General features: G+C 38.3%; 1 protein-coding gene across 2 annotated transcripts in view; it reads left to right on the top strand.

Annotated features, from left to right (window-relative positions):
• Nucleotides 1-7,121: 7,121 nt before the first annotated feature.
• Nucleotides 7,122-18,028, top strand: part of LOC150108560 (serine/threonine-protein kinase ULK3-like) — a 268,335-nt gene continuing 257,428 nt past the window's right edge. For both annotated transcript variants that reach the window (XM_090415993.1, XM_090415992.1), the window contains exon 1: nt 7,122-7,673. In XM_090415993.1, coding sequence (XP_090272119.1) covers nt 7,584-7,673 — 90 coding nt within the window. In that variant the 5' untranslated portion in view covers nt 7,122-7,583. The remainder of the gene's footprint in view (nt 7,674-18,028) is intronic.

Genomic DNA, 18,028 nt, shown 5'->3' with positions numbered 1-18,028 from the left:
TAGGTTCACACAATAAAATCTCAAAAAAAAAAAAAAAAAAACCTCCTTTGACGAATGGACTCCTTTTGACAAAAGAAAAATGGAAACATTCATCAGCTACAGATTTTACTGTTTCTGAAGAGTTAATTTAGCAAAATCTGATAAAAATAATGAATAAATACTTCCAGTGCTTTTCTTGTGGGTGGGAACCCCTGTATATATGTAAATAGCATAATAAATAACTGAAAAGTTAATGTTACATTATTTTAAACACTAAAATGAGACTGAAATTATATGGTAAATTAATACACATGTGAAGTGCTAGAGTTACAATTGGGACTTCTGTTATGATGATTGACAACTGCAGCTCTTGGACTCATAGATGATACAGTGAGGTGAGTTTTGACTGTTTTTCTTTTCATATTTGTTGTACATGTGTTAATTTAGCGGTTTTACATTGAGTTCATCTATGATAATAAGGTAGTAATATCGTAAAATGCCCTAAACAGAGTGAAACGAAAGCAAATGAAAATTTAGTACTTTTTTTTTCAGATCTAGTACCTTTTTCCTGCATAAGTTAGTACGAAATATTTTTGCTGGGTAGTCACCCTGGCAATTGACAATTGACATTTATGTCTTTAAGGGTGAAGCAGAATGCTTTTCATATTCCTCGCTATCTGTTGTGGTTACAGTGAGGGTAAAATTTATGAGCAGTTTGCTCGCCCTGAATGGGCATGGAAATTATGCATCGTTATAGGAGGCTAATATAGCTTTCGGTCTTCTATATTTTGGCTCGTATGCTGCAGCTTGTTGAACCAAATCGTTGGGATGTGTGGACGTCTTTAGGAAAAACTTGGATGCTAAGGATTGCAGAAAAGAGAGAATATAGGGAATATTTGTGTCTCTGTGGAGTTGGTTGTTTCTAACATACCACGGGGCGTTCAGAATCATTCTCAAGCACTTGCTCTGCACTCACTGTATTTTGATAATGTTAGTATTAGAGGTGTGGCTTCAGGCCGGAGAGGCATAGGTGATTATAGGACGAATCATCATCTGGTATAGTTGCAATTTGATTCTGTTGCTGAGCTTGCTATTTCTATTAATTAGCGGATAGATCTGAGCTATGGCTTTAGATGCTTTTGCACACACACACACACTTGATGTGTTGGTTGAAAGATAGCTTTTTGTCGAGAATCACACCCAGGTAATTTGTTTCTGTCTGCCAGGGAATTTTAGTATTGAATAGTAACACATCTCTTGCAGGAGACATTGGCCTTTTTGAGAAAAGAACGGCTGAGCTTTTCAGGGGGTTGACTTCCAATCTCCACTTGGAGAACCAACCCTCCAGCTTTAGAAGGTTTTCTTGAAGCTTTCTGGTAACGAGGTGGGGTCTGAGAGATCTGGTTAGTATTGCCGTATCGTCCGCATACAGGGCCAAAATGGAAGTCATCGGATTGTGTGGGATGTCTGACATGTATACAGAAAACAGCAATGGAGCCAGTAGAGATCCCTGCAGCACTCCAGCAAAGATATGGCGCTGGGATGAAGTAGAACCGTTGATTTTAACTTCCATTGATCTATTCTGAAGATATGAATGGATTAGATGAACCATTTTTAGTGTGGTACCGGCTGAGATAAGTTTGTGCAGGAGTCCAAAATGCAAGATTTTGTCAAATGCTTTGGATAGGTCTAGGAAAACAGCTCCTGTGCACTGGCGCCAGTTGTAGCTGGTGGTGATGTATTCGACAATTCTGTGGATTTGCTGGGTAGTACTATGGTGTTATTGAAAACCAAACTGTTCTTTAGGGAGGATGTTTAGGTCATTTACTGAGGTTTGGAGTCGTGAGAGGATGACCTTCTCTGCAACCTTACCCAGATTGGAGATGAGACCGATTGGACGATAATTCTGCGGTAAGTGTGGGTCTTTGCCTGGCTTATGTATAGGAATCACATCAGGCAGTTTCCAGGAGGAAGAAAAATAGTGAAGTCTTAAGATTGCATTTATTATACTGGTCAGGTGCACTATAGCTTTTCGAGGCAGCAGCTTGATCACCATGTTTGAGATGCTGTCTGGTCCAGGAGCTTTATTGTTCTTAAGTTTTTTAATAATATCATATAATTCAACAGGTGATGCGGGTGCAATATGGTCAGCACTGGTATCTGGGAGGTTTAGTGCATGCCTGACCTGTCTGTGGATTTTGTACAGATGATTGAAATCTAAGTTGTTATAAGAAGGTTTGCACTGCTCCTCAAGATTTTTTAGTATGGCTTCTGCCTTATCTGCATCTGTGTGAACTAGGCCCTGGTTTGAGATTATAGGGGGAAAGATCTGTTTTAATTTTTGATGTTTCTCAGTAGTCCCCAGATAGAGTGATCAATAGGTGAGATAGAGGGTAACTTTTTATCCCAAACTTGTTTTCTATGTGTTTTAAGTGCATCTCTTACTGCTTCATTCAATCTGTTAAGCGCTGTCTTGTCCTGAGGCTCGCGAATGTTATGAAATCTTTTCCTAGCTCTGCTCTTCTCTCTCTGGTCAGGTCCATAATGTCCTCAGGCAAACGATCAGGCTTCTGGAAGGTTGCAACCATTATAGCGGACTTATCTGTTGGGTGAAGCTAGTCACTGCCTATTCCACATCTTCTGGTGTGCATATGTGAGGGACGGGTCCTGTTTGATCGCTAAGTGCTTTAGACAATCTCTCCCACGATATGCCTGAATGAGAGGGAGGAGACAGACATTCAAGTTCTCCCAATTGCAGTAGAATTGGGTTGTGATCCGACGACAGCTCGTTTAATGATATAAGGCTGTACTGTAGTTTAATGTCTTGCAGGATGGCTATATTCAGGATGTCAGCAGTGCCAGACGTACTGAGATGAGTTGGTTCGGTAGGTCCAGCCACAACAGCACATAGTTTGATCCTGTGTAGCTAGAAAGGATGCGACCATTTTTATTGGTAGATTTACTGTTCCAAGCAGGATGTTTTGCATTGAGGTCTCCAGCAATGACGACTGGTCCTTTTACTCAAAGGATGGCATCCAGATCTGAGGTCAATAATGTCTTTAATGGAGGGTTGTATGCAGAAAAAAATTTAAGGTTTCCAATTGAGTTTGTGAGGACATTAATTCCTGTGATTTCGAGGTTGGTGGTAGTAGGGTTGGTTATTGAATGGTGATTGATATAGTTTTTGATAAGGGTGGCTGTGCCTCCACCTCTATAACCAAGTCTGTCGTTTCTGTAAATCTGATACCCTCTGATTTTCAGGGTGTCAGCAGGCCTCAGGTGCGTTTCATTGATTAGCAATATATCTGGGTTGTATCTATTATTAAATTCCTGGATTTCTAACAGTTTCTTTTTTATACCGTTGGCATTCCAACCGATAATCCTAAGAGAGTTTGGGGAGATTTTTTTCCTATGCATCAGAGAGTGCTGATAATATGGATTGGGTTTGCTGTAAGAATCTTTTTGTGACACTTAAGGATGGATTTGAGTTGCTGAAATCCTGCAGCATGTTTGCAAGGGAAGTGGGGATAACAGCTGATAGATTTGAATGTGGATTATTCAGGTTCTGGGTTTGTACTATCTGTTTGAAGTGGGCCACATCAACATACATTCTCGCTTGATGTTGAAGATTCGTTTTCTTAAGGGGCTCAGTTAATGATGGGTGAGCACCTGTTGTCATGATCTTACTCTTGGAGAACTGAGGAGCCTGAACTTCAGGAACTCTCGCACTAGATGACGAAGTAGATTGATGATTTGGATCATTCCATCTGTTTTTGGGGTGATGTATACACCCTCTATAATTAGCAGGGTGAGAACCCCCCACAATTAGCGCACTTAGACGGGGTGGATTTTGGCTTGGCGCAGGTATTTGTGGGGTGATTCTTGCCACATTTTAGGCATCTGAACTGAGCTTTGCATAGCTTCTGGGCAGTGCCAAATCATCAGTGGCACTGCCCAGAAGATGCTTTCTTTCTCAGTGGTTCTGGGGTGATTTTGAGTCCATAGATTGATTTTAAATTATAGATGTCTTTGGAAATGTTGTGAATCTCAACCAAGACCAAAGGCATAGGTGTCTTATTTGATCTAAACATTCTAGTGACCTTTATGGGAGCTAGTTCCTGTAAGTTAAGGTCAGTAACTATTTCATCCGTGTCAATATCCTCGGAGACTCCTCGTAGGACTACTTTCAGATTTTTTTCGGAGGCAAGTGAAAATGTGTGATATTGAGTTCCTCTTGCGTCCAATTCCTTTGTAAGATTTCTATAATCAGCCACCGTGGTGGGCTGAATTCTTATACCTTCGTCTACATTTTTAGCAGATGTATAACTTATTTGTAAATTAGCCATGATGGTTCTGAGTGTTGTCCATCTCTGCTTTTCCCTTAGGATAATCGGTGGCACCTTTTCATTGGGGGAAGCAGAGGGATCTGAAATGGGAACATCTTCGTCCATACCAACAACATTTGTTGGCTCAGCAGCGAGAGTTTTTCTCTTCCTACGAGCGTGGATTTCTCCTTGATCAGAAGGATTAGAGGTAGAGACAACTAGATTGAGTTTTTCCTCCATTTGAGGTGAGTCTTCATTTTCCTCAACGTCGACTTCAGGTGAGAAATACAAGTTTAAATAGCCGGGCCAATCCCGTTCAAACTTTTTGAGAAGTTTTTAAATAAAAGTGAGTGCTAGCCTTTTATCGAGTGACTCGATAATGATGTCGGAGTCAATCATGCTAGTAGGCCATGTCAGATCGAACTTCTTTTGGAGTTTATCAATAAGTACAAGAGCCGGCTCATTATCGAGCAAATCAGTGAATACGTCTAGGTCAGTTACGCTCATATCGTTTTAACTGCGTATGAGCGTTAATAAAAATCCGGCAGGTCTAAAGACCTGCCAGCAGAAATTTTTGTAGAATATCCCGCAGCCGCAAAGGACTGCCAGCAATATCAAGCGTAGGCTAAAGAAAGCGATAGCAATTAAATTGAATCTAAACAAAGTCTTACCTTGATATTTCACGAAATGCAGAACGCCATTCCAAATTGCAAAACCTGATCAAATTCCGCAAATCGACTATAGTTCGCCCACCGTTTGTAGATCTCTCCTTGGCATTTTGTCAAGAATAGGCGATTAATGCTGAACGGGAGAAGGAAGATTACGGAAGTGAAGGATGTACGAATTGGTCGCCAAATGCGAAATCATATGCTTTCTTGTCTGTCGCTGTGCTAGTACTAGCTTGATTTTTGTTGTCGCTTTTTTGCATTATTTTTTTTTTATTATTAATTTGTATGATGGACCCAGTACAGTCAACAAGTTCTGTTGTTAAACGTTTCAGTAGCTTTTGCAAAAGAATATTGAATAATGTGTTGACATTCTGCGAAAAAGAATGGTCTCCTTGTTCCCCTTTCTCAAGTCATAAAACGTGCAAGTGCAATTGCGGGCGTATCGGGGTCGACTGTTAAAAGAATTCGTAGGGAATCAAAAGGTGAAGGTAAGCCAAAATTTAAATCTCCTAAAAAAAAAAAAAAAAAAGCGCCAGAGTAAAGAAAACCATCGAAACCGTAGCTTTCAATGATTTTGATGTAGACGTTATAAGAAGAACTATTCACGAATTTTACGTGGTCGAGAAAAGAGTGCCAACTGTTCCGAAATTGATTCCTGTGCTTAAAGAAAAAATTAATTTTCCTTGGAAAAGAGAAACTTTAAGGAAAATACTTCATGAAATCGGATTTTGTTTTAAAAGGTCCCAGAATAAAAGGAAACTGATCATGGAGCGAAGTGACACTGTTTTATCTAGAACGCAGTATTTGAGAGCAATAAGACATTTCAGGGAGGAGAAAAGACCGATTGTGTATCTAGATGAAACTTGGATTGATAGTAATTTAAATTATGGAAAATGTTGGCAGTCTAAAGAAGAATGTGGAGTGCTACAAACCTGAAATGCCTCGCGGCGCATAATAATTTTGTGTGCGGGTGGAAAAATGTTTTTTTTTTTTTACCGAATTCAAACTTACTATACAAAGCCAATTACCATAGGCAAATGAATTCTACGATCTTCGAAAAGTGGGCAGAAGAAAAACTGATTCCAAACCTTCCTAAAAATGCTGTTGTTATAATTGATAAAGCTTCATATCACTCTATTCGATCAAACAAAGTTCCAAATTGGTCTAATAAGAAGAAAGTTCTTATGGATTGGCTCTCTGCAAATAACATTTCTCATTCACCAGATATGTGAAAAATTGAATTGCTTAATTTGGTCAAAAGAAACTCGCCCACAACTAAACTATTTAAATTCGACACGATGCTCAAAGAGCATGGATTTCTAGCTTTGAGGCTACCACCATATCATTGCGATATTAATACTATTGAGTATGTTTGGGCAGAAGTGAAAAGTTTCATTCGCCATCGCAACATAACTGGAGATATTGACATGTCGAAACTTTTTAAGCTTTCAGAACAGGCGATTGAAAGTATTACAGTTCAAAACTGGGGAAAATATTGCTTTCATGTCACCTCATTGGAAAATCTATATTGGGACAGAGACGGAATTATCGAAATTATCGAAGAATTATGCGAACCTTTGGTGATCAGTTTAAGTGAAAGTGATGGCGATTCGGACACCGATTCAGATGACTATGAAGATTAAAAGGATTTATAATGGTATTTTTTTTTTGCATGGGTTTGTCAAAAGAGTCACAACAAGTCATAAATAATTAATCGGTTTAGGACATTAAAGTGTCTCAGTTCTCTCAACTGTAAGTTTAGAATATCTAAGTTCATTAGAAAAAATTTCTGTTTTTCAGTATAATTATTTTTATTTTATAGAACACTTTCTTAAAAATAAACTTAGTTAAATTTTTGTTTTATGCTATACCTTTTTTAATTTTGTTAACACTCTACGTACATTTTTCCAACTGTTATACATGCAAAATAGTTACACTTTAAAAACTACGATGTTCGTAAAAGAAAAGCTAAATTTTCCGACCTGTAATAATAAACAAACACATCCCAGAAGACAGATTGATTACCCTATTATCGGAATGGATTCTCCTTTTTCTGACATGCGCAGAAGTGTCGAGGGGACCACTAATCGGTGGGCGAACTCTACCGCAAACTCATTACGCATACCTGTCACCCTGGCCGCACGTGATTATAGCTGATATTGCTTATTTATATACCGTTGTTTCTTGCGTGTTAGAATTTGGTGGTGGTGTGTGTATATATATATATAGTTAAACAAATAAACAGTATATATACATATTTTTTGTTTGTTTAAAAAGTTATTTTGTAATTTTCGTTAAAAATAGCTGAATAATCCATTCAAACAAATACATATAATGTATCTGTTTACTACAGAGTACTACAGATACCATTGCACACATGTTATGAATTAATACAGTATAAAAATTTATTTAAACAAGGGTGCAGTTGGTATATATTTTGAAACGATGGATTTTTCTCGAAAATCATATAATCCTTTCAATTGTTTTGGCTTTCTTTGGAAATAAATGACTCTAGGGCAATTTGTTTCGTAGTTTTATTCTGTGTGATTTGTTATATTTTGTGTTACCATAGCTACTTGCCTCCACTTAAGGTGGCCGAATACTCGGGAATATGACATCGGCCCCATCTCTCCCGAATTTTGTATTCACCGAAAAGCTCGGAAGGGGATCATATGCAACAGTTTATAAAGCTTATCGTAAGGTAAGTATGCATTTCTGATATATATATATATATATTTACCTACCTTCCAGCTTGATGTTTACTTAAGATTTGTTATCCACACTGTTTATGTGTATGCGTTTTCAGTAATATGAGTTGTCATGCAACGAGCTTATTGTTGCTAACAGCGTTGTAATTACAAATATACAAATAGTAGTAGTAACTGGGGGTTAGAGAAACTCAAGTGTATATGCACCCATAGACATGAACACCTCCTCATTGGATGAAGAAACTAAGGTGTATGAGAAGGTACTAGAGCTGTTGCACAAACTGAATAAGAATCTGCAATAGACGCTGATGAGATATCACCAGAGATAATAAAAGAGTGTTCAGCTGAACCAGTTGTTCTTTTGACTAGACTATAATTTTACAATCATTTAGACTATAATTTTACAATCTTCCCTGTTGAGAAGATTGTACAGAAGTGAAAAGAATGTATCATAATCCCATTGCACAAGGCTAGTGCAACAATTGGTGTGACTAACTGTCAACTTGTCAGTATTTCTTGAAGTTGTATTGACGATTTCTGAAAAGTTGGTACACATATAGGAATTGGTTGACAGAGAATCCATACTTTGCAAGAAACAGCATGGGTTTACTAATGGAAGGTCATGTTTAAGTAACTTGGCCCCTTTTATAATAATGTTATGGTTGTTAGACAAGGAGAATGAATACATGATACTTTTGGACTCTGCTAAGGCTTTTGACAGGATCAGCATGGAGGACTGTTAGATAAGTTGGAGAATATGAGATTGAATTATAAACTATTAGCTTGAATTAAAGGATGGCTGAAAGAGAGATATCAAAAATGATATGTGAGGGATGTGAGTCTGCAAGATTTAAGGTGACAGATGATGCATTATAGGGATCAGTCCTTCATCCATTGCTATTCAGTCTTTACAGTAATAAAATTGGGGAAGATTTGACAGGTCACTCACACACACACACACACACACACACACACAGCTGTTTGTTGACGACACAAAGATAGGCGGGATAATGGAATTCTGCTGTTATGCAGTACTTGCAGAATGATTTGAATAGGCTGGAATTGTAGCAAGTGAAAATGGCTGTCAGTTCAGTGTTAGTAAATGTAAACTTATGCACTTTGGTGTAATTATTACACCAAAGTGCATAAGTTTACATTTACACTGTAATGAGATAGTCAATGTCATTGGTGGGATTATCTGATCAGATTAGGAATCTTCAAGTTTTAGATAGGAAGTTGTAGTTCAGGAATCATATAGCAAACACAGTTATCATTTGAGTTGCAAATACAACTCAGAGGATAATTGCAATGCTGAAACAAGATTTAACATGACATGTAAGGATAAGGAAGTCATTGTGACTCTTCACAAGGCCTTGATATGACGTCTCTTTGACTGTTATGTTCAGATCTGGTCTTGTGGTTTCCATGATGATACTGATACAGTGGAGAGAGAGAGAGAAAGTGTTAAACATGATACCAGGATTGTGGAGTACAGACTATGAAGACAGATTGAGAATTTGTGTACTTCAGACACTAGCAAATAGGAGATAGAGGGTTGATGTGATTAAGGCTTACAATCATCCAAACATGATCAAATTTCTGAAAAGATTAGACAGAATTCTAGTAGATGGAATTTTTAGTTTTATGGAGGGTGGAAAAGGACGAGGGGGCATTCCTGGAAATTGAGAATGAATGTTATTGTGAGAGGATGTGAAAACTAGATTTTTCTCCCATAGAGTGGTTGAGGTGTATAGTTGGAATGGATTACCATTGGATATGGTGATTGCAAGTAGTGGGAGTGAATTCAAGAAAGGTATGGTCTTTAATAATAATAGGAATAATAGGTTTTTTTAAGACTTAATCAACTGTCCTTAAGTCATCATAACAATAAAAAATTCTGATTTTTATATTATCATCTCATTTTTCTTGTTTATTAATAGGAAAGTCAGTATATGCTCCAACAAACTATACCAATGTCTATTTTTATCTCTTGAAAAGAAAAAAATAATGCATTAGAAGCAATCAGTATGGCATTGAAATGAAAATAGTGTAGAATAAGTCTGCACAAAGGGGTCTAATCCCATAATGAAGATACTTTACTCTCATTTGATTTGCATGAGCTTGTTGGAATGCTACCAACAGTATTTAAATTGACTTTGTCTTACATCCTATGACAAATATCACTGCCCATTAAACACAGTGTATGCTAGTCATAAATCCCACATTGGGCATGGCAGATGTTTCTAAATGCCTGCTCTGGACGAGCTTTTATAGCTCCTTGAATGTATAAGGCATGCCATAAAAAAATTTCTTCAGACCATAAAACAATGACTTACCTTAATTTAGTTTATTAGCATTTAATTTTTAAGAATCATGACATTCTTGTTGTTTGCTATAAGGAAGGCTGCTGTCTTTTGTAGTATTTTCAATCATGACCAAACTATGATACTCTTGAACTTTGCTGAGGCATTTAGTATCTTAGGAGTGGTGATTAAAGTATCAGAAAAGCTGATTAAATGTAAAATTCAAGAATTGGGTGGAGAGGAATACGATTATCTATGGTGGGTAGCACGACTTTGTAAAAGTTAGATCATGCCTTAGAAATTTTTCAGATTTTATGATAAAGTGACAGTACAATTGGATAAAGTAAATGGTTACACCATGATACTGCTGAATTTTGCAAAAACATTTGACAGAATGCTACATGGAAAACTAGTCCAAAAGTTGGAGCAAATGGAAATGGATAAAAGCTGGTAGCATGAATAGGGAGGGGTGGCTGATACAGTAGATATGGTGAAGTAGAATCAAGGCAAACATGGATAACTAGTGGAATTCCTCAGAGTGATTAAAGAGATTAAATCAAAGAGTAGTATTAAAGTCACTACTCTTTGATTTCTACATGGGAATGATTTAAGTGGGGAGGATATTCAGTTGTTTGCTGACAATGCAAAACTTGGGCAGATAATATTTGATAAAGCTGATGTAGATATCCTACAAGATGATTTAAATAAACCAGTAGTGTGGGGTGATGGTTAATGGTTGTCATTTTAATGTTGCAAAATGCATAATTATGCATTGGAATGAAAAGATTACATACTGGTACTGGAATGCAGGAAATTGTGATGAGGCTAGGGAAGTGAGAGTGATAGTATAAAGATCTGAGATTCAGTGGGCATATTGCAAAAGTTGGCAAAATATCTCAAAGGATTACTTGAATGTTGAAGAACATATTGATGACAGATAGGTGAAGATTGTTGGGTTGATCAAATTTGCAGGATTTTGTGCAGTACAGCATGTGTGAAATGCATTCGTCAAGAAAATGAAAGGATATGTGGAAGGAAATTGAAACTTGAGAGAGGATGTGTACCAAATGTTTCAAAAGTCAGTGCTATAGGCAATGAGAATGCAGCAAATGTTAGTAGAGTGGACAATATCGATGGTAGAATGGAAAATTATGAGATTAATATCGAACATATGGCTGTGGAAATAGAGAACAAAATGAATATTAAAGAAATAGGACACCTTGAATGTTGTTCTTCACAGGACGAAGCGTGAAATTCAAAAATTGCAGAAGCGGCAAGAGATTAACAGGGTTGAAGAGAGCAAGAATCAGATGGTCTGAAGTAATAATAAAGACTGACTGAACAAACAAGAAAAACAAGTTAAGGAGAAAATTATCTTTGAAGATTCAATGATCAGCTGAGTATTTAACGAAAGTGTGAAAAAATCATGTTTCCCAGGTGCAGAGATTCACCATATTAGCCACACCATCAGGATGCTAAAAGGCAAGGCGAAGGAACTGATTTTCTTGGTTGGCACAAATGATTTGATTGGTGAGAAGTATTCTATGAGGGAGGATGTAAAGGAGTTGTTAGAAGAGTGAGAAGGTGAAGACTGTAAGTGTCCTGCCACACTATGATAGAAGCAAACGGAACAGGGAGGGTGTTGGTAGCTAATAAGTCTATACATAGGTTGTGCAGAAGGAATGATGTAGGATTTGTGGATCTGTGGTATGTTTGACAGAAAGAAGGGTTTTGTACAATGCTGATGGACTGCATCTAAATGGTTTTGGTGTTATAGAGCTTTGTTCACCGAGCATGCTGAACCTCAAATTCAGGAAAACTTAAACTTAAAGCAATTAGGGTGAAAGCAGGTGAGTTTGTGTGACGGTACCCATGAGGCAAGCGAGTGTGAGAATGACCAAGTGCAGAATCTAGTCTCTCAAGCAAAAATAAAGGATATGTGGAATAGGATAATCAATTCAGGAAGTAAAGGTGGATTGGGGGGTCTAAAGAGATGCTGCAGTTTTTATATACTAATATGCCAGAAGTATCAGGAACAAGAAGGAGGGTTTTTGGCTTTGGTTAATGAACTTGGCAAAAGTTATAGGTGTTACATTATCTGCTGTTAGCTAAGTCTCATGTAATTACAGGGATAGAATGTGAAGTTTAGTACTTTCAGGGAAGATAGAGAAGAAGAGGGATAATACTGATGATAGCAGATGAATTGCAACCAAAAAGAATAGGAGATAGTAGGGGGGGGTGGATGGCTGTTCATTTGAAGCAGTCTGGTGCAAGATTTAGGCCATAAGACAAAAATTTATTGTTGCTATAGGTCAGGGAGTTCCATGGATGATCTGGAAGACATGCATCATCAAATTAGTATAATGAGTACAGGTCGAATGATTATTGAGGTACTTCAACTGTGGAGATGTACCACAGGAAGGAAGAAAGATCACATGGCAGGAAGGAAATGGAATTTATACACCTGCTAAGAGATAATTACTCGAGGCAACATGTGATGGTAAGGACTAAGGGTGTGAGAGTATTGGACCTGGTCATAGGATCAGAAGACCTATCCATAGCCAAGGTGACCATGTTCACTCCAGTTGGTGAAAGTCACCGTGGCATCTTAATTTGGAAGATTGTAAAACATGAGGAATATTCTATCAAAGAGGGGGGGGGGGGTATATGTCGAACTATAATGCAGGTGATTATGACAAGCTTAGGAAGAACCTTAAATCTGTGCCATAGCATAAAATACTGCATGGTTGGATGTTAGAAGTGCATGGGATATAGTTAAGGGTCATCTAGAGGAAGCAATATTAAATTGTGTACCTAAGGTAAGGAAAGTTAATCAAGTAGGAGTTAGATGGATGAGTAATATCATTAAGCATGAGCTGCAGAAGAAAATGCTGTGGAGGGTATGTAAAGGTGACCAACAAACTCATGAAGAGTACAGGGCTCAGGCAAGAAAGGTGACCAGAATTGGCAAAGAAGGCAAAATTGGATTGAGAAGAATATAGCCAAGCAGGGCAAAGGAAATCCCAAACAGCTGTTCTTTTGTTACATGGCAAGTAAGAGGAAGAATGACTATGGAAGATTAATCTTGATGAGTGGTGAAGAGGTGACAGAAGCTGATAAAATAGTTGAGATACTGAGCAACCACTTTGCAAGGGTCTATCATCCTAGTGAGGTTACTGCTTTAACATATGTGACAGACTCTAATGTGGGAACAGAAGTGAATGAATTGGAGGTTCTTAGGATATTGTGGAATCTCAATGTAAATACAGCTGTGGGATTAGATGTAATATCAGCTAGGGTTTTGCAAGAATGTGCAAGGGAACTGGCAGTGTCTCTGACTGGGCTCTTTAAGTCTCATCCCTGGTAGAGCTCCATGGGAGTGGAAAGAGGGCAAAATAATTCCCTTGTATAAGGAGAGGTTCTTAGACTTCTTAGTATAATCAGGTGTGGTGGTAGAAATACTGGAAAAATTAGTCAAAGAGAATTCAAGAATGGATGGATAAAAATATAATACTGTATGATGGGTAACATGGCTTTGTGAAGAGTAAGTCATGCCATAGTAATTTATTTACTTTTTATAACAGAGTAACAACTGAGTTAGATAATGGAAATGGTTATACATTGATTCTGCTAGATTCTGCAAAGGCATTTGACAGAATGGTCTGTGCAGTCAGCCTAGTGACTTTGTGCTTCGCAACCATATGCCTGGGGAAGGAGTGTCCTACGTTCGCTTCCCGTCACCGACGTGAGGAGCTTAAGGATCTTCCTCAGCCATTGCCAAGTTAGCAGGTCTTGGGTGACAGCAGGGTTTTTTCCTGCCAGTTTATCTGGGGTTTTTCATCCTGCAAGCAGGCAAACCGGCCCTCATGAACACACAGAGATACAGCCAAGAATACTTACAGGTATAGGGATCACCATCCTATCCTCATACTTCGGTTATGAAATCCAAGCATGCTTGGAAGGTTGTGGGCCTTAAATGCCTGTTAAAGCCATTGGGATAGGATTTGACAGAATACCACATGGAACTCTGTTACACAAATTAGAACAAATGGGGATGAATATGACACTGGCTAAGTGGATAAGAGGGTGGTTGCTGGATGGATATATGAAAGAATTATATGTATAGAGGGTTAGAATCAAGACAAAAACAGGTGACTAGTGGTGTGTCGCAAGGTTCAGTGCTGAGACTATTGCTGTTTAATTTGTACATAAATGATATAGGAAATAACCTGAAAGGCAGTATTGAGTTGTTTGATGATGATATGAAATTAGATAGAGTAATAGTTAATCAAGTTGATGTGAAAAGCTTGCAGATCAATTTAAATAGGCTGTCAGTATGGGAAAAAAATAATAGTATCTGTTTAATGGTCTGGTTGGCCGAGTGGTTAGCGTATCCACTCCCCAGCCAAAAGGCTGCCGGTTCGAATCCTGTTATGGGCATGGATGTTTGTAAAAATAGTAGTGGTGGTGGTAGTGGGCAGTGGATAGTTCATTATAGTTGGTGGATTTGAGTGGTGGAGACTGAGTTGTGGAGTAGGTGCTCTCCCTTGATGACTCTCTGGAGATGTCAGGAATAATAATAATGTGGAGAAATGTAAAGTTATGCATTTTGGGATAAGTAGACATGCAGTGTATTACATTGATGGCACTGTCAGGAAATAGATGAAGCTAGAGTAAGTTTAGTTTAATCCTTTATCGAAGTGTGAGCAAACAAAGGTTGTGCCTGAAAGTATCTTCAGGACTGGGGTAAGGTAGTACAACACCGGGCAACTTGTTGCAAAGATGGAGAAAGTTCTCATCACTCCTATCTCAGTATCTCCCATAATGCAAAGCACATCTCCTTGCAGATATGTGTAATGCTGTGCATTAAGGTAAGGGCCACTACCCATACTGGTTTCGACCTTTATTGAGGTCTCGTCAGTGGGAGCCAGGCCCAATAGTGGAGACACCAAGGCAGAAGCAATGAGAGGTCATTCCAACCTATAGGAGTTGCCAAAGGGTGTACAACCTTATTATTAAATTACTCCGGATTCAGAGAAAGATGTTGTGGCCCTTGCCTTAATGCATAGCATTACACATATCTGCAAGGAGATGCGCTTTGCATTATGGGAGATACTGAAATAGGAGTGATGAGAGCTCTTTCTCCACCTTTTGCAACGAGTTGCCCGGTGTTGTACTACCTTACCCCAGTCCTGAAGATACTTTCAGGCGCAAACATTGTTTGCTCACACTTGGATAAAGGATTAAACTAAACTTATTATAGTCTAACTAAGTGAAAAATAAATTCTCAACATCTTTCTCTGAATCCGGAGTAATTTAATAAAAAGGTGGCACACCGTTTGGTACTCCTACAGGAAGAGATAACCTTGCTAATGCTTCTGCCTTGGTATCTCCACTTGGGCCTGGCTCCCACTGATGAGACCTCAATAAAAGTCGAAACTGGTATGGGTAGTGGCCCTAGCCTTAATGCATAGCATTACACATATCTGCAAGGAGATGTGCTTTGCATTATGGGAGATACTGAGATAGGAGTGATGAGAGCTTTCTCCACCTTTTCAACGAGTTGCCCGGTGTTGTACTACTTTACCCCAGTCCTGAAGATACTTTCAGGCACAAACTTTGTTTGCTCACACTTCGATAAAAGATTAAACTAAACTTATTATGAAGCTAGAGATTTAGGTGTGGTGAGAATTAAATATAAATATTGCCCATATGTTTAATTGGTTATTGATGAACACGTTAACAAGTAAAGATAAGGAAGTTATTATTCCTCTTTGTAAGGCTTTTGATCCACACACATTTGGATTACTGTGCTCCATTCTGGTCTCCTGGGTTTCTTGGGGGTTGAGGAAGTGTTGGAAAAGATTCAGAGGCGAGTGACCAAGATGGTGAGTGATCTGTGGAATGTTTCCTATGAGTATAGATTGAGTGTGTGTGTGGATTGCAGAAGTTGATTGAAAGGAGAAAAAGAGGGGATATTATAGAAGCATTTAAGTTGCTTAAAGGGTTTTATGGGATTGATGCAGGGGAAATGTTTCATCACTTGGCCAGAGGGGGGTCAAAATAAAATCATACCTGGAAGTTGAAAAAAGGTGTGGTTAGTAGGGTGGGTGAGGAGTAGATTTTTTGCTTTGAGAGTTGTGAATAAGTGGAATGGGGAGCCAGAGTCCGTTGTGAGTGTTTTGTCTGTTAATGAATTCAAGGAGAGGTAGGATAGATTGTGTGGGTAGTTTGGGTCTCCCGTGATTATTGTATGGTGGGCACCTCCTTTGGAGGTGCCCATACAATAAGAGATTCTACACCCTCTGACCAAAAAAGAAACCAAACTTTCGTAGAAAATAAAACACAGGCCAATTATAATTATTCAAATCATTTATCTCAATCAATATACTCTCCCTGAGCTTTGATACAGCGTTTAGCATGGTCAGTTAATTAAATGGATTTTTTATATCGGTTTTTGGGATAACGTTGTGGGGGGGGGGTCATGGTTACTGCCGCTTGAATGTTTTCAGTAGTGTCATATTGCTTTCCTTTCATCAGCAAATGAAGTCGGGGGAAGAGAAAGAAGTCACAGGGTGCTAAAATCAGGTGAATACGGCAAGTGATCCAACACACAAACTTGGTTTTTGCTCAAAAACTGTCTCGCAATGTTCGAATGATGAGATGGTGCATTATCGTGCAAAAGTGACCAGCTGCCTGCATCATGATATTCATGCCATACACGACGAATTCTCACTATCAGTCGCTTCAAAACTTCAAGATAAAACTCGCCATTGACCATTTGGCCAGGCAGAACAAATTCTTTCTGGATAATACCCTTGGAATCATAGAAACAAATCAGCATTGTCTTTATTTTTGACTTCTCCAAGCGACTTTTTTTCAGATGCCCCTCTTCTGGTGGTCTCTGCTCAGCACTCTGGAACTTTGTTTCGGGCTCATACTCAAAACACCATGTATTGTCACCAGTAACGATCGTTTCAAGGAAGTTTGAGTCCCTTACGAGAGGTTTTAATGAGGTCCTTGCAGTGTTCAATTCGATACTTTTTTGGTCGTCTGTCAACTTGTGCGGAACAAATCGCGAATTTAATTTATGAAGACCCAAACTCTCGGTTAAAATGTTGTGCACAGGAGTTACGCGGTTTCTTATATGTACATATTTCAGTCCCGCTCCACGCCTTACCACTAGTCGTATCTTTCTGGCACCAGACGCATTCGCCAGTGTCGCACATGCTGTGAACAAGCACTGACGTGTTTTGCGCAGTCTACATTCATACACGATTTTTATAGTCTACAAGCCTTGCAATTGTTTAATGTTATGTTCTTGATAAAAATTTTATCACATAAAAAATAATAATGTCATCCAAAAGAAGCAAGTTCGATTCTTCTACTGCTAGCAAGAAAAGAAAAACTTTGACTTTGGAAACAAAACTCAACATTATTAAGGATTTTGAAGGCGGAATGAAAATTTCTGAGCTAGCAAAGAAGTTTGATCTACAGGAATCCACAGTAAGAACAGTCATAAAAGAAAGGTTTACAGATTTTGGAAGACATAGATTCTAACGAGGAATGAATTGTAGCCACTAGGCAAGGAATAAAAAAAATCATTAGCTTGCTATGAAGAAATTTTGCGTGACAAGAAAAAGACATTATGCTGTCAGGCGAATCTATTAGATTTTATGAAACCATCGACATCGAAATAACTTTCTTTTTTTTTATGTATGAAAAACTACAGTTATGATTATATTTCTTAAAAAATATAGCTGTTTTTGTAAACCTTTGGTCCCAATTGTATGTTTGTATATATAAATTACATGCAAAATTATACCCGTAGTTAAGCGAATTCGACTTACGTGCTTTTTGTTGGTCCCGCATACCGTGTAACTTTGGGGTTTTACTGTGTTCCAATCCTATCCTAGAGGATATAGAATTGGAATATAAACTGCTGACTATTGTGAGCACATCTAGTCTCCTGGTTTCTGAGGTGATGTAGATACAATAGCAATGGTGCACAGGAGGGTGTTAAAGATGATAATGGGACTATGAAA

This window comes from Typopeltis vanoorti, chromosome 3 (assembly GCF_054136105.1).
Source record: "Typopeltis vanoorti isolate ZY-2024b chromosome 3, IOZ_Tvanoo_1.0, whole genome shotgun sequence".
Taxonomy (NCBI): Eukaryota; Metazoa; Arthropoda; class Arachnida; order Uropygi; family Thelyphonidae; genus Typopeltis; species Typopeltis vanoorti.
The sequence above is the reverse complement of the archived record's forward strand: the minus strand, read 5'-3'. Positions and strand labels throughout refer to the sequence as shown.